This window comes from Myotis daubentonii, chromosome 6 (assembly GCF_963259705.1).
Source record: "Myotis daubentonii chromosome 6, mMyoDau2.1, whole genome shotgun sequence".
Classification (NCBI taxonomy): domain Eukaryota; kingdom Metazoa; phylum Chordata; class Mammalia; order Chiroptera; family Vespertilionidae; genus Myotis; species Myotis daubentonii.
Genome location: NC_081845.1, coordinates 45,228,457 through 45,255,984, shown reverse-complemented (window position 1 = coordinate 45,255,984; position 27,528 = coordinate 45,228,457). Strand labels below are relative to the sequence as shown.

Here is a 27,528-nt window from a genome sequence, read left to right as displayed (position 1 = left end):
TAGCTGGAGAACGTACTTTTATTTTTGCAGTTTTATACTACGAAATCAACATGTAATTTCATTGTTCACAATTGATTCATAAAATTTTTTAATCCTTAAATTGTACATCAATATCCTATGACTCTAAATTTTATCTCTCTCCTTCAAGTCTGAAGAAAATGATTAATTTATTAAGTTCCACAGACAGCACAGTCCCACTGACATAACATTTAGTCTTAAATCCTACGCTCATGTGAGAATTAAGAATAGCCAGTATCAAACTGGCCTGAAACCTGATTGTGTTCCTGGCTCAGGATACCTGTAATAAATTTGTAAATCCAGGCTAAGACATAAAAATAAACTAGAGTGTGTATGTCATATAAAAAACTTTTCACAGTAGAGTAAAAATTAACATTAAAATGTTATCAAATTTCAACCATTTTATGTTTTATCCAATTAGCTTTCTAAATGTCTGATTAAACTGAGTCAAATGCAAATAACTTCATGTAGGTTTTTAAAAAAAGTTTGCCCAGCATTTCAAAATGGTTACAGAATTAATAAAACTTTTAAAATGTCAAAGTATGCTATACATATTGCACTTTTCTGCGAGGCTGGGCTAGTATCTTCCATGGCAAGATACTAAAACTACTGAATAAAATACACTTTAAAATCAATAGGTACTTGATTAATTTCCCTGAAATTATCAATATCATTACCAAAATCTTTCAGGATTTTGTAAGATTTGATTCCTTAAATACAGTTTTAAAGTTTAAGTTAAGGAGGGAGAAAACCCCTCATATAGTTCACTTTTTATGTCCTTTTTTGGTCCTTCAATGACCAAAGAGAATTTTAAACAAATTATGCTTCATGTTTCCTGGCTTAATAAAAAACTACAATTATTATCCAAATTAAGAAAAATTATACTTAGCAAAAGCTATTAATTTTGAAATGTCTGTCTGTAGGTCCCCTTAGAACCTTTCCAAACTTTAAAAAATCAAGAGCCTTTAATCAATTATGTACTAGAATCAAATTAGGTAAGGAAAACCTTATTTTGCAAAAATAAAATCACTTCCCAATATGCTTGACAGAAACAAGCTATTCATGTTCATTTGTGTTCCATTGAAGACATTACTGAAATCTGTCCAATGGTTTATTTCCAACTGGTCCACTACGGAATTCTTCGGAATGTTTTAAGATTGGCTGTAGCTAGAATTCTGACTTCCATTTGGACCCTGCTCTCCTTCACTGTTCAAGTGGGGAAGAAAGAGATTTTATACCAATTAAAAGATTCATTTTCAACACCCGGATAAGCCTACTAATAATTTTAACATTAGTTATTCTGTAGTACAAACTTACAAAACAAAGACATTCCCAACTGTAAGACACAGATGTGGAAAAATTAAATCCAGAAGACTAACATTTGGTTTTAAATTTTTATTCTTATATAACTTAGTGCCCTCATACATAACAAGCATTCTGGAAGTTAGTCCATATACACTCAAAAAATTTAAATTAGGGTATGGGATTTCATTGTCATTACAGGTATCACTCAACATATAGATTAGAGCTTCTGAACAAATTTCCTATAAAATTAAATCTTACATATAAAATCTTATTTCTACTAAACAACTATGAAAATCAAGAAGTATTCTCCACCCAAAAAATTACTATCCAAAGGCATACTAAAATCATATGTAAACACAGCAAACCTTTATAAATAAAAATATGGTAATTTCCAGGAAAATGCTGAATATTCAAAATAAAAATAACTAAAACTGAAAATACCAGTATCTGTGGCAATAGGATTATTGCCTTATCTTGTCCATCATCATCTTGCAGCTTCAGGCCCTGCCACTAGTGGAGAATCACTCAGGGAACTTCTGCAAAAAATGCATCCAAAGGTAGCTGTTTGAATGACTGCCTTAAAACAGCTCCTTGTATAAGTATTTATTTTTTCCCAACAGTGACATTAACTTATCAGACCTACAAATCTATCTCAATGTTTGATAACTTAAATATAAGTTAATTAGGATGGGCACTATTTGTTTAATCCCTTCTGATCTTGATTCCTACCCCAATGATCTGATGTACAGTGAAAGCGAAGAACCACTAAACTAAATGAACAGATCCTATTAAAACAACAACAAAAGCCCCCTGAGCATAAGTGATTCATATTTAATAAGATTATGTTCATTGGGTGTCATTTGGGGCACTCAAAAGCTAAAATTTTTTATCTTTACAATATCAGATCAATAATCTAATTCATAAAACAGGATAACAGCCAGTATTGGGGAAAAATAAAATAAAAAAGATGACAGAGTCACACTGACATTGGAGTACTACAGAATTCTTTATCTCTGAATCTCTGATAAACTGGCTTAATTTTGTCCTTTTTAAATTTATGTATAGTATCTAGCCATATGTTGAGGGATACCTGTAATAGACCTGCCATTGCATTAGGAAGTTACTAACAGATGATCCAATTAATATTTTAAAATGAGACATTCTTAATCTATCAAGTCAGAAATTAAAAAAAAATTAGTATGTATTGTGAAGTTTTGGAAGAAATTTTAAGGAAAAAAAAACACAATGTAATCTATGAAAAAATGTGATAATATGTATGAAATATATAATTAAATGGAATCTATAATTAAAGTTTACAAAGTACCTGTTTGGAGGAGGTTTTGGTTTTGGCATCTTGCTAAGAATAGTTGCCATCTCTTTTCTCTCATCAAAATTCTTCCACTGTTCATATAGTTTTAAAATAACCCTGATTATTTCCAAAATCTAGAAGAAAATATTTAAAAAGTTCTCAGTGACAATGTAAAGCAACATCGAGTATATAAAGAATACACATCCAGCATGCCTCAGAAACGGTGAAAAGACAATGTCTGTCCTTAAGTATTTAAGCAAGACAATCCTGATAAATGTGAAAGTAGTATTTGTATCTGCTATTTAGGCTTTTCCTTCTAGCCTCTCATCTGTTAACATGTATGCCCCTGTCCATCCTTATCCATCTCTCTGCAGTTAGTTTCCTTCCATCTGCTGATATCTAAACCAAAAGAAAACAGTGAGGTACTAGGAATAGAAGTCTAAATCATGAAGTTTACCACTATACAGTAGTTTCAAACAATTTAATGGAAAGTAGTGCAAAAAGATATTGTTTTGATTCTATTAACTATAGTAAACAAGTTAAGGTGCTAAAAAATTGGCAGTTATAAATTTGTATATCCAGTTTCCAAATTAGCTCTTTCTTTCTCACCTGAGTAGACCTAACCTTGGATTAATTTGAATGCTATTAACATTTCAGCAGGAAAGATAGAAAAAAGGGCAAAAACCGCTTTGCCAGAAGATAGCCTGTGTCCTAGAAGTTTATAGCACCATTTAGTGGTCACTAGGTAGCTTTTAAAATAATCCTGGAAATTAGAGGCTGCTCTTCAACTAATCAAACTAAAAGTTTATCATTCTGCTTAAGCCTAAAATGAAAAGAGAAAGAGAACCTTAGTCTTCTTGCTAAACATGTTTCTTCTTTTTTATTTTTTACCAAAAACTTTTTAGCCTGATCTGAGCCTTAAGACTTTAGTAAATATGACATTAACTTTAAAATGTTCCAAGTTTATATTCCACTACGGCAGCGGTTCTCAACCTGTAGGTCACGACCCCTTTGGGGGTCAAACAACCCTTTCACAGGGGTCGCCTAAGAACATCGGAAAACACATATATAATTACATATTGTTTTTGTGATTAATCACTATGCTTTAATTATGTTCAATTTGTAACAATGAAAATACATCCTGTATATCAGATATATACATTACGATTCATAACAGTAGCAAAATTACAGTTATGAAGTAGCAACGAAAATAATTTTATGGTTGGGGGTCACCACAACATGAGGAACTGTATTAAAGGGTTGCGGCATTAGGAAGGTTGAGAACCACTGCACTAAGGGAATTTTAAAGAATACCTTCTCCATATCCACAGAAAGCTCAGCAAACCACTGTCTGGCATCTTTCTGCTGTACAACACAGGCTACATGTAGGCAAGCTGGAAAGAAAATAAGAGACAAAGGCCCACGTTTAACTAGAAACATACAATGTGTGGACTCAGAAATAAGGTAAAATTTTACATTTTTCATGTATATTTTCCAATATTCTTTTAGAAAATTGCATAGATTCATATAATAGTTACCATTGACCATGCCATCAATTTAACCTCATACAGACAGAAAAAATTATTAGACCATATTAAGGTTCTTGACATTTCCAGCTCCTCAGTGTGGCATGGTGCAGTTGCCTTGAGAGTCAGGGCATGTTAGAGAGAGAAAAATTCAATGAGGAAATTAAAGCAGAGAAATTATCTCTGAACAATGATACAAAGTAGTATACAATATAATCAGAAGTCAGTGTGATTAAAAAAAAAAAAAAAGAAAGAAAATGCTTGGCCAGGTGGCTCAGTTGGTTGGAGTGTCATCCCGTGGCAGGTTAGGGTTAACGAGGCATGTGGCCCACCAGCCGTGAGTTTGATGTGCTTGCCATACACAAAGGTGGAAGGTTTGATTCCTGGTCAGGGTTTATACCTAGGTGTGGGTTCAATCCCCAGTCCAATTGATGTTTCTCTCTCACATTGATGTTTCTCTCTCTCCCCCCTTCCTTCCTCTCTCTTTAAAATCAATAAACATATCCTCGGGTGAGGAGGTAAGTAAATAAATAAATAAAACAAAACAAAAATCTCAGCCAAGCAATATACTGATAAATTTCAACAATATGGACCATGTTTTGATATTTCAACTAAAAGTAGTGTTTGTTGACTCTGCCTTTTTTAAAAAATATATATTTTATTGATTTTTTTACAGAGAGGAAGGGAGAGAGATAGAGAGTTAGAAACATCAATGAGAGAGAAACATCGATCAGCTGCCTCCTGCACATCTCCTACTGGGAATGTGCCCACAACCCAGGTACATGCCCTTGACCGGAATCGAACCTGGGACCTTCCAGTCCCCAGGCCGATGCTCTATCCACTGAGCCAAACCAGCCTTGGCCTCTGCCTTTTTTTTTTATTGTCACATGAGGATATGTTTATTGGTTTTAGAAAGATGAAGGAATGGAGGGAGACAGGTGTGAGAGAAACATCAATCAACTGCCTCCTGTGTGCACCCTGACTGTTGAACCAGCAATCTAGGTATGTGCCCTGGCCAGAAATTGAACCTTGCATGGGAGGATGCTCCAACCAACTGAACCACCCAACCAGAACTACTTTTTAAAGTTATTAGTATATCAAATTAGGTGAAAACTGGGCACATTAGTACAGAATTGAGTGTTGTAATAAAATAGATCTTAGAAAAAATATATAATGCATTGTATATACTTCTATACATTACTAGAGGCCTGGTGCATGAATTCGTGCATGGGTGGGGGGTCCCTTGGCCTGGCCGGCGATTGCGGCCACAGGAGGTTAGCTGGCTGGGGGGAGGGGCCATGGGAGGTTGGCTGTGGGAGTGCACTGACCACCAGGGGGCAGCTCCTGCATTGAGTGTCTGCCCCCTGGTGGTCAGTGTGTGTCATAGTAACCAGTCAACAGGTCGTTCAGTTGCTTAGGCTTTTATATATATAGAATAGATATACAACTAACAAAGATAGTAAAAATTTCAAAGATAACAAGCTACATCATAATTTTGCCCAATGTAATTCCTACTGAGCAGCTTGGTTACTTGGATTCCACCCTAGCTTGTTAAGACTTATGTTCCCTGATGTGCTTACACATACGACTTTGCTAAGGATGATATTCTAGACAATCAGTGACTTAACTGTAAACGGTTGCAGTGGTTGCACCAAGTCAAATGGAGCTATATAAAGGACTTAGATCCAGGAGGGGTTGAGAAGCTTAAAGACTGAAATTATAACAGGTAATTAAAACACAGTGGAAAACATCATAAGGGTATATGCAGAGTACATTGAACCCAGCATGAGATGATATAGGGAGGGATAGTGGGGGGACAGTATGGCTAAAGGTGAAATCTAAGCCAAGTCTTAAAAATAGGTGAGAGTGGGAGCAGAAAATGGCAAGCATATAAATGGTCAAAAGAAGTTGTATATTTTATCCAAAAATTGGGAGAAGCACTTAAAAGTTTTCATTGGAAAAAAAAAGTTTTCATTGGGGTAAAATTCTACATCAGAGTTTCTCTACCTTGGCACCATTGACATTGTGGGCTGGACAATTCTTTGAGACTGACAATATCCCTGGCTTCTACCCACCAATGCCAGTGGCATCTCAGCACAGCTGTGACAACCAAAACCATTGCCAAACATCCCCTGAAGAACAAAATTATCTCTGGTTGAGAACTAGTAGCCAAGTTCAAGTGTGGAGGAGATTGACTGGCTCCCTAAGAACAGGGATGCTGGAGGCCAATTGGTCAGGAAATAGACTATTGTGGTAACCTGAACAAAAAAAGATTATGGGTATGAAATTACTAAAGAAAGGTATTAATTACCAATACAGTGAGCCCTAGATTTAACGAACTTTGGATTTAACGGACAAAATTTCAGGTCCCTATGTCATTTGTCAAAATTAATAGCCTGTTAATTCTAAAATGCTTTAAAGCAAAATTTGCTTATAATTAACAGGTTATTTTTGTCATTAATTGTTATTTTAAATAAATTTTGTGAAATTAAACTTCAACATATATAAGTATAACGTATATGCCACCCCTGATATGAGAAGGATAAGAAACATTAACATTAAAGGAATAATTGAAAAAAGAGAAAACAGTAAGTCTGGACTGTTAAAGAATGGGGGAAGTGATCAAGTGGATAGAATCATGGCTATCAACAGAGAAAAGAACTGGAACAAAAAGTAATAAGTGCCTAATATAAGGCAGACAATATTTGGTGTTCTATAAGGTATCTCATTTAATTCTTACAACAAGTCTGTATGGAGCTGTTAGTATCCCCACATTTTACAATTTAGAAAACAACCTAAGAAAAGTTAGATAATTTTTCCACAACTATAAAGGAAGCAAAGTTTAAACCTAGGGTCATCTGACTCCAAGGACTGTGTTCTAACCCAGTACTGCCTTCCACAGATAATAGAATGGTAGCTAACTTATCCCTCCAAAAAGGCGTTAAGGACCACAGAGGCTCCTTTACTCAACCTTTGAGGACTTTATTCTGAACTTTCCCCCCTAAACACTGGTTAAAATTATTTTAAATGATTAAAAACAAACAAACAAACAAAAAAAGGGAGGGTAAAGGGGGACAATAATCCTGATTTGTGACAGTTTAGTTCATATTATTGAAAACTCGCCCTAACCGGTTTGGCTCAGTGGATAGAGTATCGGCCTTCAGACTCAAGGGTCCCAGATTCGATTCCGATCAAGGGCATGTACCTTGGTTGCGGGCACATCCTCAGTGGGGAGTGTGCAGGAGGCAGCTGATCGGTGTTTCTCTCATCGATGTTTCTAACTCTCTATCCCTCTCCCTTCCTCTCTGTAAAAAATAAATGAAATATATTTAAAAGAAAAAAAAAAAAAAGAAAACTCACATGCAAGGATTAGTCTATTAATTACTTCATGAAATATAAAAAAAAGTACTATAGGGTGAAATTTCTTTTAGGATGACCTAAATAGATTTATAACAATTAAACTAATAAAGGTAAATCACACTTACATACCTAAAGCTATCATGAAAGGAGGATACAGTAGGCAAAGATCCGTTCTGTAGGTATCATTCACTATCCTCCTATAGAAATGTAAACCATATTATTACTGAAAGCAGAACTACCTCATATGATTATACATTTCCCTCCAGAGAGGGCTGTATTTACCATCTTTGTACACATTATTTCTTTTTTATATTACCGAAGCACAGATATAAAGGTGAAAATATCATGGGAAAAAGATGGATACATGAATGATTGAATAAATAAGCATATTTTAATGAATAAAATGATAGCTAAATATATTTTAAAATTTAAAACCTCACAGTAAATTTTAAAGATTTTCTTCTAATTTTTCAAAAATTAGAATATCATATAGGAAACCAGAAATCATACAATGAATATGTACACTGAATACTACCAGAAAGTATTCTGATAATTTTAAAGATAAATTGACTTTTTATATCAACAGTGTTTTTCATAATAATCAAATTTTAATGAAAATATTCATCAAATATATAATTTGAAGATTTTTATCATTTGTACCAATATAGTTATTAAAATTCAATAAGTATATATTTTTTCAACATAAAATATCTTGGGGCACTACTTTAATTACTTTAAAAATACTAAACTTAATATTTAGTCATCAATCTTCTTAGCTAATAACAAGTTATGCTATGAATAACTTCTGTTCTAATTACCATGCAAGGGGAAGCAACATGTCTTCTTGGCCCATGTCCTGCACATACTGGAGCAAAGGTCTATAAGGATGATACACTATCAAGCAACAATCCTAGAAACAGTTTAAAAAATGTGTATGTATAAAAACAAATTTATTACAACACAAAAAACTTATCATTACCCTACTGATTTATAATTATGTATTTCTCTAACTCATGCTTGCTTCCCTCTTATTGTCTTAAGAAACCACTATGGCAGCCCTAAACTATTATAATAGAGAAGGCAGTGCTCTCTCTGGAATATACCTTGGCAAATCGGTTGGCAGTCAGTCAGCATCCAATCCCTTAGAGACTCAAAGTGTCACATCTGCAACACACTGAAACCTCTTATTAGCCTATAAATCTGTAATTCCCACCTGGAGGAGAATTCTGCCAAAGACATATCTATCTTTAAATAACACCACAAACATACACAAATTGTGCAAATAATTGACAGTGGCTTAATGTCCTGATTGGTTTGCTTGTAATCCTTTTATTATAGTTACTATAGAACAGAAAAATATTCCCATCCTAAGTAGGCTACACAAATTATTTAAGAGGATACAGGTGATGATGCTACTAGGTACTATGATTTCACCATCATGTATCACATCACTTAGATAGTTTTAAAATGCACCTCTCTACAAATATTTCTTTAAAAAATTTCTAACTTCACTAAATAAGTTTTATTCTATTAATCACAAGGAAGAAATATACTTACCATTAGTTCTAAAAGATAGAATTCACATTCTAATATCTGTTTAAAAAAGATTATAAATGTCAACATGAAATAAAATTAGATGAATCTACTTAGTCTAACAACGATTTATAGGCATAGTAATTTATCACAGATTTTTACTAAAAACTTTTAAATCAAGAACATAAACATAGTAACTCATATTATAATTAACTTATGCAATGAAATGATTACTACATAAGGAATACAATTATGATTATAAAGGATTTTAATCCCTAAAGAAACCCAGCCTCATGAACATTCTTATTACTTATTTTTATTTAAAATATCCAGTATAAACTTTAGGTTTTACAATATACAAAATGCAATTATCTTAAATGTTATTCTTATTATATTATAAATCAATAAAAGGAAAGAATACTAAAAAATGAAACAAAAGAAAACCAAGATGGCAGCATAGGTAAACACCTGAAATTGCTGCCTCGCACAACCACTTCAAAACTACAATTAAAAGACAAAACGGACATCATCCAGAACCCCAGGAAGGCTGGTTGAGTGGAAATTCTACAACTAGAAGGAAAGAGAAAAGCACACTGAGACTAAGAAGAGGTGCAGAAGTAAAGTGCAGAAGTAAAGTGCAGAGGTACGGAGGCACGTGGAAAGGGCTGGCAACTGAGGACACGGTTGTCTTTTTTAATCAGTAGGGAGACACAGCCTCCCAACTGCTCTGAACTACAGTTCTGGGCGAGTCTCTGGGGACCCAGACTCATACGGGGAGAAACTGGATTGTCTGGCATCGGGTGGAACTTGAGGGCGGCTTTCCCTCAGAGGTGCTTACAGCGTTTACTGAGGGACAGAGACCCGGGGCCTCTTAGGGCAGGGCTGAGGATCAGCCATAGCTGTTTGCTCTGCCCTGTTGATTCCCTGAGACCCTGCCCCATCCAAGCTGTGCGCAGAGGCTTTTGCATAAGAATGCCCTGGCCCTTTGCAATCTAAAATTACCTAACAAACTGCAGCTGAGTCAGAGAGACCCAAACATCCAAAAGAAGGCCCAAGGCCCCACAGCAGCTTGCATTGCTTCACAGCTGGGCTTCATCTGGGCACCTCCAAACCCTAAACAAAGAGGAGGAATCTGCAGATTTCTCTGTAGCTCCTGCTGGGTAGCCTCAGGCAGAGGCTAAATTAACACCTCCTTAGAGATCCAAGAGCCAGTGTACCCAGTGGTCAGAGTGGGACCATCCAGATTACAACTCCTCAGATCCATAAGGGACACACTCAGGGGGCTGACTCAGTGAGCACCAAAGCCCCACTGAAGCAAGTCTTGCCCTGGAGGGGTGTCTCCAGCACAGAAGTTCTCCCACTGCAGACACAGCTGATTCTCACAGCCAATTGGCCTGGAGGTCAATTCCTCCCAGTGAAACCTACAACAATCAAGGCTTAACTACAACAAGATTGTGCACAAAGCCCACAAAGGGGTGCACCAAGAGTGTCCACCTCAGGTAATTGGGGAGGCTGAGCCACTGGGCCCTATAGGACACCTAACACAGAAAGCCACTCTATCAACACAGGGAAGCAGTCAAAATGCGGAGACAAAGAAACAGGTCACAAATGACAGAAATGGAGGAAAGCAAACTACTGGCTATAGAGTTCAAAACCACAGTTATAAAGTTTTTCAAGAATTTTCTAGAAACTACCAGTAAATTTAGTGAGATCCTAAAGAAACCTAGTCAGACCCTTGAGAATATGAAAAAGGACCAACTAGAAATCAAGCATACACTGACTGAAATTAAGAATAATATACAGAGATCCAACAGCAGACAAGAGGATCCCAAGAATCAAGTCAAAGATTTGAAATACGGCCAAAACCGGTTTGGCTCAGTGGATGGAGCGTCGGCCTGCGGACTGAAGGGTCCCAGGTTCGATTCCGGTCAAGGGCACATCTCCAGTGGGGGATGTGCAGGAGGCAGCTGATCGATGTTTCTCTCTCATCGATGTCTCTGACTATCTCTCTCCCTTCCTCTCTGTAAAAAATCAATAAAATATATTAAAAAAAAAAAAAAAGATTTGAAATACGAAGAAGCAAAATCACCCAACTGGAAAAACAAAAAGAAAAAAGAATCCAAAAATATGAAGATAGTGTAAGGAGCCTCTGGGACAACTTCAAGCGTACCAACATCCGAATTATGGGGTTGCCAGAAGAGAGAGTGCAAGATATTGAAAACCTATTTGAAGAAATAATGACAGAAAACTTCCCCTACCTGGTGAAAGAAACAGACTTACAAGTCCAGGAAGCGCAGAGAACCCCAAACAAAAGGAATCCAAAGAGGACCACACCAAGACACATCATAATTAAAATGCCAAGAGCAAAAGACAAAGAGAAAATCTTAAAAGCAGCAAGAGAAAAACAGTTAGTTACCTACAAGGAAGTACCCATATGACTGTCAGCTGATTTCTCAACAGAAACTATGCAGGCCAGAAGGGAGTGGCAAGAAATATTCAAAGTGATGAATAGCAAGAACCTACAACCAAGATTGCTTTACCCAGCAAAGCTCTCATTCAGAATGGAAGGTCAGATAAAGAGCTTCACAGACAAGGAAAAGCTAAAGGAGTTCATCACCACCAAACCAGTATTATATGAAATGGTGAAAGGTATTCTTTAAGAAAATGAAGAAGAAAAAGGTAAAGATAAAAATTATGAACAACAAATACATATCTATCAACAAGTGAATCTAAAAATCAAGTGAATAGAAAATCTGATGAACAGAATAAACTGGTGAATATAATAGAATCAGGGCATAAAAAGGGAGTGGACTGATAATTCTCAGGGGTACTGGGGGGTGCGGGAAGAGACTGGACAAAAATTGTACACCTATGGATGAGGAAGGGGGGGGTAAGGGCAGAGGGTGGGGTGGGAACTGGGTGGAGGGGAGCTATGGGGGGAACAAAGAGGAACAACTATAATAATCTGAACAGTAAAGATTTAATTTTAAAAAAAGAAACAAAATAAATACAAGTTAAACGGAATGAAGAAACCCCTTGCAAGGTGGAAAACAACATGCCTATATGAATGCCAATAGAGATTTATCTTCTAACATAATGTAAAATTTCAAATATGATTTTCATACTATTCCATAGTAGCTCCAACTGCACATTGGCATCACCTGGGAGCTTTTAGGAATACCAGTCCCCAGACCTCAAGACTGAAAATCTTCATTTAGTTGGTCTAGAGAGGTCCTGACATCAGTATTATTAGGTTCCCAAAGTGATTTAATGGACACCCAAGGTTTATAACCATTGCTATGAAGTATTTTTAAAAATAATAGAAACAATTTAGCTTTCATTTAGAATTAAAGTCTATATTGTAATATTTGGAACTGCCATTTCTAGGAGACTATTCAGTTTATTCTAATGTAAAATGGAGCTAGTTTATATGCAACTTTGACAAATAGTTTTACTTGATACAATATACTTACATGGTTCATCCTATAAGGAAATTCCTTTGGAAAGGCATATGAAAATCTAGTTTTTACTGGAGAAAACAAAAAACAAAACAGTAAATGAGAAAGTGAATTAACCCCAAATTTCTTTAACACTTTGTATAGTATTTAAGGTAGGGCTTAATCATTTTTAGTAGGGAGCTTGGAGACACGTAGAAACCCAGATTTTCTTGCTTTTAGGTGAGCAAAATGAGTGGCAGGAAGTCCCAGGCCCCCATCCATATTACAATTACAGAGCCTCAATGAAATAATGCTATAACTAAATATGAAAAGATACTTTTTTTTTAAGGAATAACTTTTTTATTCAATATTCTTAGGCCAAAACTTCCATGTGGTCATTTAGCTTAGAAGGAATCTGTTCACAAAAATATCTATACTAATAAAAGAGTAATATGCTAATTAGACCGGGTGGACCGGACATCCGACTTCCTTCCAGACAAAGCCATGGTGGTGGGGGCCGAGGGGGCCGAGGCAGAGGTGGTTAGGGGCAATCAGGCTGGCAGGGGAGCAAGCAGTTAGGGGCAAGATCAGGTTGGCGCAGGGGAGCAAGCAGTTAGGGGTAAGATCAGGTTGGCGCAGGGGAGCAAGCAGTTAGGGGCAAGATCAGGCCAGCGCCGGGGAGCAAGTGTCATGATTGCCCCCAACTGCCCTCCCCTGCCAGCCTAATCACCCCCAACTGCTCTACCCTGCTGGCCTGATCACCCCCTAACTGCTTGCTCCCCTGCGCCGGCCTGATCTCGCCCCTGACCGGGAATCGACCCAGCAACCTTTTGGTGCATGGGACAATGCTCAACCAACTGAACCACTCCAGCCAGGCTTAACTTTATTTTTTGTCAAGTATAATAGCCATGAAGGTCAGAGACCTCAGGAGATTTAATAAACCCAAATAATCTGTCACAGGTCTTATAAACTGAAAAACATCCATGCCCTACAGAGCTCTCCTAAGAATTATATCCTTAAAGCAGGATATACTTTTTGCACTTACATACAGAAGTAGCAGCAGCAGTCAGTCTTGTATTTGAGACAACTCCAAATTCCTAGAGAAAAAAAAAGTGGTCAAGATCAGGTACACAGAAAGCCAATGAACTCAAGGGTATTTGAGATCTATTCAAAACAGAATATTTCCTATGTTTCCTCCTTGTTTATATTTTATCTATTTATTTTTAATCCTCACCTAAAGATATTTTTTACATTGACTTTCAGAGAGAGTGGAAGGGAGGGAGGAGACAAAGAGAAAAACATGTGAGAAGCATTGATGTGAGAGAGACACATCAATTGGTTGCCATTGGCAGGCATCCCAACCAGGACCGGGGATGGAGCCTACAACTGCGGTATGTGACCTTCATTGGAATTGAACCTGCAACCCTTTAGTCCTAGTCCGAGGGTCAATGCTCTAACCACTGAACTAAATCGGCCAGGGCTCCCCTCATATTTATATTGTCTATTCATCTTCTACCTACTTGAGGTATGATGTACTTAAATCTCTAAATGTATTACCTTTCCTTAAAATTGCTTCAATTTAAGTGTTTAAATAATTTTAATTTAACATCACTGAAAGATACCAGATTAGAAACCAGGGACATGATAGTTTTCTGCACTCAAATTAGCTTCCAAGGAGATTTTTTAGCTTCTGCCCTTAATAGCAAGAATATTAAGTGTTTTTCTTATTCAATTGGACCTGGACTAACAAATATTTCTTGCCATTTAATAATAAAGAAGTTAAATTACTGAAGAAAATAAACTTTAATATCACCAAAAGAACTCAAAAGACCACACAATTATTCTTTTTGAAACAGCAAGAGAAGAATAATATAGTATAAGACTTCCAATGTCAGTTCCCATTTCTTCTTTGAGCTTAATATACCACCATTCTAAAAATGACTAAAATTTACGAGGTGATCCACCTTACATATATTGCCTCATTTAATGTAATCAACCTAATAAGATGACTAAAATATATATTAAAAAAAAGATTACTAAAGCCTTCATTTCAATTTATTTATTTATTTATTTTTAAAATATATTTTATTGACTTTCCACAGAGAAGAAGGGAGAGGGATAGAGAGCCAGAAACATCGATGAGAAAGAAACATCGACCAGCTGCCTCCTGCACGCCCCCCAGTGAGGATGTGCCTGCAACCAAGGCACATGCCCCCGACCGGAATCGAACCCGGGACCCTTGAGTCCACAGGCCGACGCTCTATCCACTGAGCAAAACCGGTTCGGCTCAATTTATTTTATTATTATTATTTTTTAAATATATTTTTTATTGATTTTTTACAGAGAGGAAGGGAGAGGGATAGAGAGTTAGAAACGTCGATGAGAGAGAAACATCGATCAGCTGCCTCCTGCACATCTCCCACTGGGGATATGCCCGCAACCCAGGTACATGCCCTTGACCGGGATCGAACCTGGGACCTTTCAGTCCGCAGGCCGACGCTCTATCCACTGAGCCAAACTGGTTTCGGCAATTTATTTTTTTAATAAATATATATTTTATTGAGTTTTTTACAGAGAGGAAGGGAGAGGGATAGAGAGTTAGAAACATCGATGAGAGAGAAACATCGATCGGCTGCCTTCTGCACACCCCCTACTGGGGATGTACCCGCAACCAAGGTACATGCCCTTGACTGGAATCGAACCTGGGACCCTTCAGTCTGCTCTATCCACTTAGCCAAACTGGTTAGGGCTTCATTTCATTTTAAAACAAAAATTAAGAATTGGTTCCTTAGCCAACAAAGAAACTAAACTAAATCTAGTCTATTCAAATACCTTCAACTTACATCCTTATCCTTGGACAAGGGAGGGCAGTGGGGCATGTATGTATGTATATATATGTATGTATATATCTATATTCACATTTAAACCTTAAACTATAATAACTAAGATTAAAAAGTAAACACCTGAGACATCTCCTTAAGTACCATTTACATTTAATTTCCACACAACTGGACAAAACAAAGAAAGATTTGGTCATAAAGATGAAAAAAAAAATAAAGCTATAACCAACTATGAAGATACATTATTTTAGGAATAATTTTTTATTATTTTTTGGATAAAAATAATTACACACACACACATATTTGATTTTAGAAAGGAAGGGAGAGGGAGAGATAACAACATCAATGATGAGAGAGAATCATCAATCGGTTGCCTTCTGCATGCCCCCTACTGACACTGAGCCCAAAACCAGGGCATATGCCCTGACCAGGAATTGAACCTTAACCTTCTGGTTCATAAGTTGAGGCTCAACCACTGAGCCACAATAGCTGGGCTATGCAAAATTCTTAAGGCGAAAACTTTCAATAAATTGTAAAATAGGATTCTACTTAGAAAATCATATAACAAAAAAATATAAAGAAACAAGACAAATTAAGAGAAGTTTATAAAATTTTGTCTAGGTTCCCATACTGATTGTGCTTCCAATACATAAAATTACATGATAATACTTGGGAAAATCACCCCACAATACGGGCCTTTTATAAACATTTTGTTTTCCATTGAAAAACTTAACAACAACAAAGCTGGTTCTGCCTCCTTAAACTATCACTTACAATTAGAAAACCTTAAACCTCTAGAAAGCTTGTCTTAATATAATTTCTAATAGAGTCAACTCTCATTATTTTAGGTAATATGCAGGAAAGATATCATCAACAATCCTAAATAATGGCTAACATAAAATTCAAAATGAGTATCAAAAAGAATGTAAACTTACTTGGTTAAAATAACATTCAATATTCAAGAATACAATTACTATTCTAAAGCTGTGAGCTAAAAACAGAAACATAACACAAAAGTTTCATAATGCTAAAGACTGCATAGATTATTATGTAAACTAGTCAATGTCTGCTACTATTGTCTGGATTTTACCTGAGCTCTCTTAAAAATACTGAAAAGGTAAATAAGGTGGCCAAAGATTTGGTTTCAGGTGCAAATTTTCATCTCTCTTCTCTCTCCCTCACCTAATTTCTCTACTCTCACTGCCAAAATGATTCCTCATTAGAATCTACGTAGCTAGAGCCACCCCCAATCCCTGCCTTCCCCTAGCTTTCCCTATGGGTTGGTGAGAAGCCAATCATTAGGAGGCAGGAAGGGAATACAGTAGGACATAGAAAGCAAATGAAGAAGGATACTGTCCAGTTATAGTAAGAACTTGTGGCACTTACGGAATACTACTTAGTGCCAAACAATAAATGTCTTAGAGGCAGTACAGCAAAGCAGTTAAGTGCATGGGATTTATGAGCTAGACTCCCAGGGTTCAAATATTAGCTTTGCTGCTTACCAGCTCCATGATCTTAGGCAAATTTCTTAACCTCTCTGCAGTTCAATTTCCTCATTTATATATCTACTAGAGGCCCGATGTAGAGTAGGCCTTCCTTCCCCTGGCTGCTGGCACCAGCTTCCCTCTGGTACCCAGGATCTGGGCTTCCCTCCTACGGCTGCCGCAGGCACCCGGGACCCAGGCTGACTTCCCTTCGCCCCAGCTTCGTCAGGAAGGACGTCTGGAATGACATCCGGAAGATCCAGTCTAATTAGCATATTACCCTTTTATTATTATAGAGGCCCAGTGCATGAAAAATCCATGCACGGAGGGAGGGGAGGGGTCCTTCAGCCTGGTCTGTGCCCTCTTTGCAGGCTGGGACCCCTTGGGGGATGTCCACCTGCGGATGTCCACCTGCTGGCATAGGCCCGCTCCCCAGGGGGTTAACCCTAAACTGGCAGTCAGACAACCCTCTGGCAGCTCAGGAGCCCTTGGGCAATATCCAACAGCTTAGGCCTGTTGGACATCCTTAGCGCTGCCGCGGAGGCAGGAGAAGCTCCCGCCACCGCTGCTGTGCTGGCCAGCTATGAGCCAGCTTCTGGCTGAGAGCGCTCCCCACGTGGAAGCGCACTGACCACCAAGAGGCAGCTCCTGTGTTGAGCGTCTGCCCCCTGGTGGTCAATGTGTGTCATAGAAACCAGTCATTCCCAGTCATTCTGCTGTTAGGGTCAATTTGCATATTACCCTTTTATTATATAGGATATATCTCTTTGTTATGAAAATTAAGTCAGTTATAGTTGTAAAAGGACTTAAAATAGCACTTGATTGTACACAGTAAGTGCTATAAAATCATTTATTAAATGAATATATAAAATACAGATATGTGTATATTTCTTTAATTTTGGTACAAATTTCAGTATTTTGCATAAATCACCATTTATTATTATTTTTACATAGGTAATGTGAAAACTGGGGCAACACACATTGACTATACTTGATGAAAAATAGAAAATTATTTCATACCTCTACTTTGGATGCCAAAAACACACAAGTAGGAGCCATTAATACAGGATCTATACTTTTCAGAGAATACCTAAAAAACAGTAAAACAAAGTTACATGTAGAAAAAACACTAGAAAAAATTAAGATAACTATGGCAAACACATGATTCATCTATACTAAGGTTCATCAAACTTATATAAGAGTCTCAAATAAGCATAACATTTCCAAAATAAAACAGTCCTACCTGGCATAGAATCTCTTGAAATAGACTGTAGCAGTGGCAATAACTTGTTGTCTTAACTTAAGATGTTCACCTAATGCTTGGATAACTAAAAAGAAAAAGTTTTAAATGTATTTTCTGGTATCCATGTGGTTAAATCATAACTATATTCATTTTTAACATAGAGGAAAAACCTACACATCCTACAAAGCTCTACTTGGATAACAGTGTTAATACTAGAATTTACAAAAATATATGGATATGCATAAATAAAAACAAAAAATTGAATTGCCCCATAGCAAACACCATTTTTGTATTAAAGAAGTTGAATGATAGGAATTTCTCCTCTACCTTCTAAGAATTTCAATGCCTCTCATATTATTTTTAGAATATAAAAAGATTAAATACCTATCAAACTCACTATAACTACCAACTTATAAAGTTTACTTACAAATCCATAATGAATCCTTAAAACAAGAGGTAGGTTTGCAGAAGAGTGAACTGAAGGTTAGAAAGATCATGTGACAAAGCAACCATATAGCAGAGCAAGAATCTTTTGCCTCTAAATCCCCTTCCCTCCAAAGCAAACTTATAAGATAGGAATGCCCAATACAGGATGTCAATCCAAAGAATCATTTATCCTCAAAGTAATCTGCTCTAGCCAATCTTCACTTGATCTTAGCCAAAAGGCCGAGAAGCGATGCTCTAGCCAATCTTAAATTGAGTTTAATAATGCATCATAAAGGCTTAGAAAGATTAAGGAATACTTTGAAACTGTCTTGAATGTTTCTGACATTAAGATTCAAAAACGACTTTATTTAGATCACGTAAAAAAAAAGATAAATGAGTATGAGTTGTAAAAAGGTTACATGTATAAATAAAAATATTAAGTAGGGACTAAAACAGCTCATCACAAATTACTGCACAAAAATATTTTAATTCAGAGGTAATCAACTATACCATTTCAACTAATTAAAATTTTTTTTTTACCATTTGTAAAAAATATTTGTAATTTCCAATATTCTTCTTCTGAAAGAAACTTTAAGTCCTTTTGGCGTTCCTTCAACAGATCTTGTTCATCCAAAATCCATTGCAAACTAGAAGAAGCAAAGATAAACATGCTATAGAAAAATCAACGAAGTCATAGAAAATATTCTGAGATCAAACAAGTTATTAACATTCTGAGAAATACAAAGTACACATAACCCTGAAAGACATTATTTTCCACATTTCTTGAAACTCCCAACACAGAATTATTTTGCTAGTAAATATGCCCTGAAATTTTTTATATTTTCTCTCTTCCTTCTCAGTCTGTCACTAGTTTTATTGTATTTTCATTGATACTAAGATTCTGACAAAAAGATGCATCTTACAATCAGTGGTGCCTCAGCCTTATAAGTGGCCCTACTTTTATTCTTTCTTAGTAATACATAAAATAATGGTGAAGATATTTGGCAACAACTGATGGTGCCTTGAATTTGATGAAGTTTATCTTTTATCAGTTGTTCATGAGTAATTGGAGTATTTAATTTTCCTACCTAACCATTCCAAACATGTAAAAGCTGCTTCAGAATGTATTCACTGACAGCCTCCTTCCTCCTGCTTAGTCAAGTCTACTATTTTTAACCAAATATGAAAATGACATAACCACCCCCCCCCCAAAAAAAAAAACCACTATTCTGCAACCTGCTTTTGTCACTCAGTATGTATTGGAAGTATTTTAATGTCACTGAATTTATTATTCAGCATTCTTTTAAACTGATGAGCAGCATTATGGATTGAATCATTATTTTTTAGTTAATCCCTATTGATAGGCATGTAGGTTATTTTCCCCACTCCATTGCAAGTAATACTTTAATGAATATCTTTGAAATTCAGCCTTATATATTTGATTAATAATGCATCTGAAATAATTTCATAGAAGTAGAACTGATGGGCCAGTTTTGCTGGTAACTTTGATATAAATTGTCAGTTTACTAGGTGTACTGGTTAATAATGCAGATTTTTTTTGATAGATGGAGTTACACATATGTTGATATATATGCGATTTGATATGTATGCTATTTTGCTGTATTGACAGCAAGCTTCAAAACTTCATGTCAAATTTGCTGAAGGTGTTAACATCATAGATATTTTTATGCTTAAAAATGTCGAATTTCATGCCAAAAAAAGAGCATTTGCGGAAAGTTTTAATTCATTATTTTGAAGAAAAAGTTATATACTTCAGGAAGTTTATGGTGAACATGCTCCATCTCAAGATACTTGTGAACACTGGTTTAAACACTTTAAAAGTGATGATTTCGATGTGAAAGACAAAGAATGTCCAGGTCAATTGAAAAAGTTTGAAGACCAACAATTACAAGCATTATTGGTTGAAGATGGGTGTCAAACTCAAAAACAACTTGCAGAAAGATTCAACATTGCTCAGCAAACAATTTCTGATCATTTACAAGTAATGGGAAAGATTTTAAAGGAAGGAAAATGGGTGCCACATCAACTGAACGAAAGACAAATGGAAAACTAAAAAGTCATCAGTAAAATGTTGCTTCAACAGCACGAAAGAAAGTCTTTTTTGCATCAAATTGTGACTGACAATGAAAAGTGGATTTATTTTGAGAATCCCAAATGCACAGAATCATGGGTTGATCAAGGTCAACCATCAACATCAACTGCAAGGCCAGATCTCTTCGGAAAGAAGACAATGCTCTGCGTTTGGTGGGATCAGGAAGGTGTGATGTATTATGAACTTCTAAAACCAGGTGAAACCATTAATACTGATCACTAGCGACAACAAATAATCAATTTTAACCACACTTTGATCATGAAACGACTAGAATGGGCCAGAAGACACGGCAAAGTAACTTTGCTTCATGATAACGCACCATCACACACTTCAGAACCAGTTAAAGACACGTTAAAAGATCTTGTCTGGGAAGTATTAACCCACCCGCTGTATTCACCAGACCTTGCTCCTTCAGATTACCACTTGTTCCAATCGATGGCACACCCATTTTCCAAGCAGCACTTCAAAACATACAAAGAAGTGGAAAATTGGGTCTCTGAATGGTTTGCCTCAAAACAAGAAAAGTTCTATTGGGACAGTATCCACAAATTATCTGAAAGATGGGGAAATGTGTAGGTAGCAATGGACATTACTTTGAATAAAGCACTTTTGATGTTTCTCTTGAAATTATCGTGTTTTCTTTGATTACAAAATCCGCCATTATTAACTGGTACACCTGGTAAGTTCCATAAGTCACAACAATTTCCATTCCTATGAACAGTACCTGGGCATGTCTTAAAGTATTTAACCATATGGGTTATTGCCAATCTTCCAAATGATGTCTCTCTTCTATGGATGTTTCTCTCTCTGTATCTCTCCTTCCTTTCCACTCTCTCTAAAAATCAATGGGAAAATATCCTTGGGTGAAGATTTAAAAAAAAAAAAAGGAAAGAAACATCGATCTGCTTGCTGCCTCATGCAGAGCCCCTACTGGGGATCAAACCTGCAACCAGGCATGTGTCCTGAGGGGAATCGAAACAGCAACCTCCTGGTGCATGGCTTAAAGCTCAACCACTAAGCCACACTGGCTGGGCTATTTAAGTATACATCTTAAGTTAAACATTTTCTATGTTTTTATTAGTCAAAGAGAATTCTTCTTTTGTACATTGTAATTCTAATATGGCCATTTTTAAAATGAGATAGTCATCTGTTTTGTTTAGGAGATTCTTCTGATCTAAAGTTTGTTTATTATGGACAATAAATCATTTGTCTATCAAATATGCTGCAAATATTTCCAAAGTTTAGCATGATCGCTCAATATTTAATTATTTGTAATACAGTAATCTGAATCACTTATATACATATTGAAATTTATCCATTTTTTTTCCTTTAAATTTGTGATCCATCCAGAATTTATTTTGGTATAGGATATAGATAGAGATCCAGCTAAATGTTTGTCAAATGGTTATCCAAATGTCACCAAAATATTTCCTAATGTATAATTTTATCATTATATTTGAATTTTCTTTATAATTTCCTATTTTTGTTTTTTCCTCCTTATACCATACTATTTAAAAATATATAACATTAAATAATTAAAATCTAGTATGGAAAATGCCCTCTCCTTGATATTATTTTTCAGAAAATTTCCTGCTATTCTATTACAATTATTATTATTACTAGAGGCCTGGTGCACGAACTCGTGCACAGGTGGGGTCCAGCTGGGGAGAGGGGATGCAGGAGGTTGGCCGGCCAACCCCACCCCCGATCACGGTAGGGGGGGGCCAGTTGGGGGTGGGCCCAGCTGGGAGGAGGGGCCACAGGCATTTGGTGGGCCGGCCCCGCCCCGCCCCGATCTGGGTGGCAAGGGCCGATGGGGGGGGGGGGTCAGGCCAAGGGGAGGGGCTGAGGAGGGGGTGGCCGGCCAGCCCTGCCCCCTGGTCGACCTCCTGGTTGAACTCCCAGTCAAGGGGACAATTTGCATATTAGCCTTTTATTATATAGATTATTTTATGTTAATTTTCACTTAAGGATATTTTTCCATTGATTTTTAGAGAGAGTAGAAAGGAGAGGGAGAGACAGAGAGAGACACATGGATGTGAGAGAGACACATCAATTGGTTGCCTCCTGCACGGGTCCTGGTGATTGAGCCTGCAACCCTGCAACCAAGGTACCTGCCCTTGACGGGAATGGAACCCGGGATGCTTCAGTCTGGAGGCCAATGCTCTATCCACTGAGCCAAACTGGCAAGGGTTTCTTATCACAAAATAGACTTCACAAAACAAGAGATAAAGAAGGCTACTTCGTAATAAATACTAAAGGGAATGATTCAACAAGAAAATATAACCCTTGTAAACATATATGCACCCAATATAGGAGAACCCAAGTACATTAAAAAACTCTTGATGGACATACAGGGAGAGATTGACAGCAATAGTCATAGTGGGGGACTTTAACACCCCCACTGACATCATTGGATAGATCTTCCCGACAAAAAATTAACAAGGAAACAGAGGCCTTAATGACACACTAGATCAGATAGATCTAACCGATATTTACAGAACATTTCACCCCAAAGCAACAGAATATACATTCTTCTCAAGTGCACATAAAACATTCTCAAAGACAGACCACATGTTTGGGCACAAAACAAGTCTATATAAATTCAAGAAGACTGATATAATACTAAGCATCTTTTTGGATCACAATGGCATGAAGTTAGAAATCAACTACAATAAAAAAAACCTCAAAAACCCTCAAATACATTATTTTTTTAAGTTGAAAAATCCCTATAAATTCTGACAAACAGCTGTCAATTCTCTCACCTTCTTTCAGTTTCTCAGAATACCTCTTCTCCACTACCTAAATTTCCTGTATTTTAATTTTGCCCAAACAAGTATTTCAGTGAGTGAAACAGTATAAAATAAAAACTATCAGACGTAAAGCTTTTACAGCATTTCATCTCCACAGAATCACTTAACAACAAGAGGAAAATCTGCTTTTCTGAAAATAGGTATCCATGCCCATTGTTTCTTTTTTCCTGCAAAGGGCTAAAAAAAAAGAATGAACACTGTAATCCAATCTTTAAACAGAATCAAAATTTAAATTACATCTACTAATGCTCTCTTGGCATTAGAGAGTATTTACACTAAGATATCATCTTTATCGGGTTGTATTCATCTTTCACTTGTCTAGTCAAAGTTCAATTAGCCCCATCACCCACCTTCCTGACTGCTTAAACAAATGTACGTAGGGGGAAATGTTTTTAATATTACTCTAGCTCTTCCATGGTCATTGACAGAAACAAAGATTTATTCATGAAAAAGGTGAAGGAAATCGGCAACGTCACTGATAAATACACTCTTAAAATATCAGGCACAGATGATTAATGAAATAAATGTTGAGAGCACCTGCCCTATACCTTACCAACATAAAGCTCCATGTAGACATAAAATACTGGCAGGAGGCGGTTAATGAGAAGAAACAAGCCCGACTCCTTCTCGGAATAACATTAAATCCACTCAAGACAGGAGGTGGATGACAAAAGACAAGGTAGGACACCGACCCATTGGCGAGATCCCCGGCAAAAGGTGACCCACCAGGTCCTGAAGAGCCAGCGTCCAGCTCTGAACTGTGCCACGCTCCCCTACCTGTGCCAGGCCAGGCCAGCCCAGCCCAGCCCCTCCGCGCCTAGCTAATCCAAGAATCCTAAACCTCCCACCCGGAGACAGAGGCCCCCCCCCCCCCCCCGCGCCCCCCAACTCAGCCAAAGGGAGGGGAGAGGGGAGTTGCCAGAGAAAGACGCATCCCGCTTCCGGCCGCCACCGACTGCCGGGAGATTCCGCGGCGTTCGGGACAGGGGCTGTTCTAGGCCAAGGGGAGTCGCAGGCCCCGTCATCACCGCCCCCCCCAAGAGCCAGCCCCAGCGAGAAGACGGAAGCTCACTTACTAATGGGAGCTCTGCCAAAAGTTCCCTGCCATGGAACACAGCTTGCCCTGATAAAAAAGCACCAGCCGGCGGAGCGGCTCGCGGAGCGACCATAGACCCAGCACGCCCGGTAACCGCGCTCCTCGATCGGATCGGCTCAGCTACGCTCCGCCGCGACGAAGGTAAAAGGAAGAGGATGGCACCCAATTCCTTTTGACGCCGGCCGGCAACACTCTACTGTGCAAACCCGTTCCTATGGATAAAAGTTCCGGCCCGCCCCGCTGTGGGGGAGGAAGCCGGCTGGGAGGAGACAGCCTCTGGTCGCACCGAGATAGTGGATGGGAACTGGTGCTCACGAAGGCTCGCCGAGGGAGGGAGGCTCTCGCGAGAGCTTCGCGCTAGTGCCGGCCTGTAGCCCGTGCTGCCTGGTTTTCTGGGGCAGTAACCATTCGCTGGGTGGGGATGCAATGCTCTTCGGGCTGGGCTGTGTTATTCCATTGTCCATATTACAGGCCCCCAAAGCAGCATGGTGGCATCAAATGAAAGGTTTTCTGACTTCACTTCTTTCTCCTGCAGTTGGGAAGAGGAATAGAGATTATTTTGGCCTCAAGGCTGCGTTCTTAATGGAGTTCTTTTGGAGTGAAGTAGAGCATTTAGAGCAGCGGTTCTCAACCTGTGCGTCGCGACCCCTTTGGGGGTCCAACGACCCTTTCACAGGGGTCGCCTAAGACCATCGGAAAACACATATAAAATTACGTATTGTTTTTGTGATTAATCACTATGCTTTAATTATGTAACAATTGGTAACAATGAAATTGGGGGTCACCACAACATGAGGAACTGTATTACAGGGTCGCGGCATTAGGAAGGTTGAGAACCACTGATTTAGAGCAATAGTACTTTCGAGAAAGCACTTTTCACACTGTGGGTGGAGACCAACTAGGATGTGGTGAAATGAGTATAATAAGCATTTTCCTAAATGAAAAAAAAATCAGGTATATTAGAAATAGCAAGGCTATTATTTAAAATTTTGACGGTTACATATGAATATACTTGTACTACATCAATGTACCATATGATTTCACTTATATGTGAACAAAATAAAGGAGCAAATAGAGACAGACCCATAGACACAGAGAACAGATGTATGGTGGCCAGAGGTGGGGGTGGGGGTGGGGGCTGGGTGAAAAAGGTGAAGGCATTAAGAAGTACAGATTGGCAGTCACAAAATACTCACTGGGATGTAAAGTACAGCATAGGGAATATAGTTAATAATATTGTAATAACTGTGTGTGGTGCCAGGTGGGTACTGGAAATATCAAGGGGAACAGTTTGTAAAGTGTATGATTGTCTAACCATTATGCATACACCTGAAACTAATACAAAATAATATTGAATGTAAACTGCAATTGAAAAATAAGAGTTAAATAAAGAAAAGATGTAAAATGCATCTTAGTAGCTTAACATAAAAGCATTTTATATCACATGTCCCTCCCATAAAGTCCCATAAAGTCTGATGTGGATTAGATTGTCCTCCTTGATAGTTGCCCTCTAGATCTTCAAGAATGTAGTATGTTTCCATCTTTCAACTACTCCGTCTTGGTTCTTTGCCTTCAGGCTTAAAATCTTTCTAGAAAGAGTGCCCAGAACTTTGACCGGTTCTTAACCAGTGTTAAGAGACTTGAACCAGAAACAACACCATCACTTCCTCTCTTCCCATTAACCAGAACAGGCACATGCTTCTAACTTAAATGCAAGGCAGGTGAGAAATGTAGAGGAGTCTATACTATAGTTGATGAACACTGCTATCGGCTACACTGCCAATCCCAGTCAAAAAAGTTTGAAAGGCAGTAGCTTAAGAAACACCAGGCCCAAGGCTACCTCACATTGGTTCAGAATTTCCTCAACTCTCAGAGGTTGCCAGTCTGACATCCTCCAGAAGGTAAGGAAGGATCCAAGTTAATATGATTAAATGTTTTATTCTGTGTGCCCCCATTTCACTATTTTTAGCACTAGGCTAGCATTGTTTCATACTTAATTCTGCACTCTTCTTCCCACAAAACTGTGAGCTTCTTCATCTTTTTTTTTTAAATATTAGTTCAGGGTGTAACACATACCAGGCGCTGGTATTTGTGGGGCTGGGTGCTTAGAGAAAAAGAATATAACATGGACACAAAGTTAGGTTGAAAGGTATTTAGAATGCAAAAAGGAATCATAACAAATTATTAGTCTTGAAGATTTAGGTCCTTTTGTGAACTCTTTTAGACAATTTATCAGACATACTACATAGAAATGCTCTTGTCTGAACCTGGTTTCTACTTTGCACCCAGAACTCCAAATGCCTAGCAGCTCCCAGTGCTCCCAGTGGCTGCGAAAGCCAGGGGCCTGACGCTCAGGCTTCATTAGCTTCAGATTGAGTTATCTCTGAGGGGACTTTTTAGAGGCAGGTTAAATTGAATGACTTGAGCTAAAAGCTAACTTCATTTTAGGATATCTGATGGAATAGAGCAATTTACAAAACTGTTAAAATGCCTACATATCCCAGCTTACCTGGATGCAAAAGATGATGGGCCATGTAGTTTTGGTTCTTTTTGCTAATTTAGTTTTTAAACTTTTCTTCATAATTTTAGGGATATTGTGTCTCAGTCCTCACTACCTTCATAATTTAAACTTACTGGAAGCAATCAATCTTGTCCTTTCTAAATTTTCATTTACCTTATGCTTTTCAAATAGGGAAGTGATCAATAAATTCTTGATACTAATGTTGATTCTCCTGTGACACACACACACACACACACACACACACACACACAAAAGCAATTTACCCTTTTTCCTACAATACTTTCTCCAGCAGCATAAATAGTACTTCTCAGAAACTAAAGCCTAGAAATTTAGTGGTTTTATCAAGCACACTTAGCTAGTTAGTGGCAAGAACAGCTAGGATTCAGTTCTGCTTCCCAATGCAATGAACTTTTCACCCAACTATATAGCTCCGATAAAACTATGACTAAACAACTGTAAACACATTATTCTAGGTTCGTAGTAAAAATTTCCCCTCCCAAACAC

The 27,528-nt window shown here is 37.6% G+C and overlaps 1 protein-coding gene across 3 annotated transcripts; it reads right to left on the bottom strand.

Annotated features, from left to right (window-relative positions):
- CCNC (cyclin C) lies at positions 1-24,767 on the bottom strand. 3 transcript variants are annotated; one of them, XM_059700861.1, is made up of 13 exons: positions 24,484-24,767; positions 19,022-19,128; positions 18,056-18,140; positions 17,833-17,902; positions 13,534-13,585; positions 12,525-12,580; positions 9,076-9,111; positions 8,337-8,428; positions 7,648-7,715; positions 3,947-4,026; positions 2,648-2,766; positions 1,765-1,859; positions 1-1,224 (listed from the first exon to the last, which is right to left on the bottom strand). In XM_059700861.1, the coding sequence occupies exons 1-12, from the start codon at positions 24,513-24,515 to the stop codon at positions 1,808-1,810; spliced, it is 849 nt and encodes a 282-aa protein (XP_059556844.1). In that variant the 5' UTR covers positions 24,516-24,767; the 3' UTR covers positions 1-1,224; positions 1,765-1,807. The 3 variants fall into 3 exon arrangements, with proteins under 3 accessions (XP_059556844.1, XP_059556843.1, XP_059556845.1); XM_059700860.1 differs by lacking the exon at positions 1,765-1,859 and having other exon boundaries at positions 24,484-24,762; XM_059700862.1 differs by lacking the exons at positions 1,765-1,859; positions 18,056-18,140; positions 24,484-24,767.
- Positions 24,768-27,528: the final 2,761 nt, after the last annotated feature.

Coding starts and splice junctions, on each gene's coding strand:
- CCNC (XM_059700860.1), bottom strand. CDS start 24,515: ATGGCAGGGAACTTTTGGCAGAGCTCCCATTA. Junction 8,429..9,075: donor TCTATCTTTTAGAACTAATG/GTAAGTATATTT, acceptor AACTGTTTCTAG/GATTGTTGCTTGATAGTGTA. Junction 4,027..7,647: donor TCCTTTCATGATAGCTTTAG/GTATGTAAGTGT, acceptor TTTTCTTTCCAG/CTTGCCTACATGTAGCCTGT.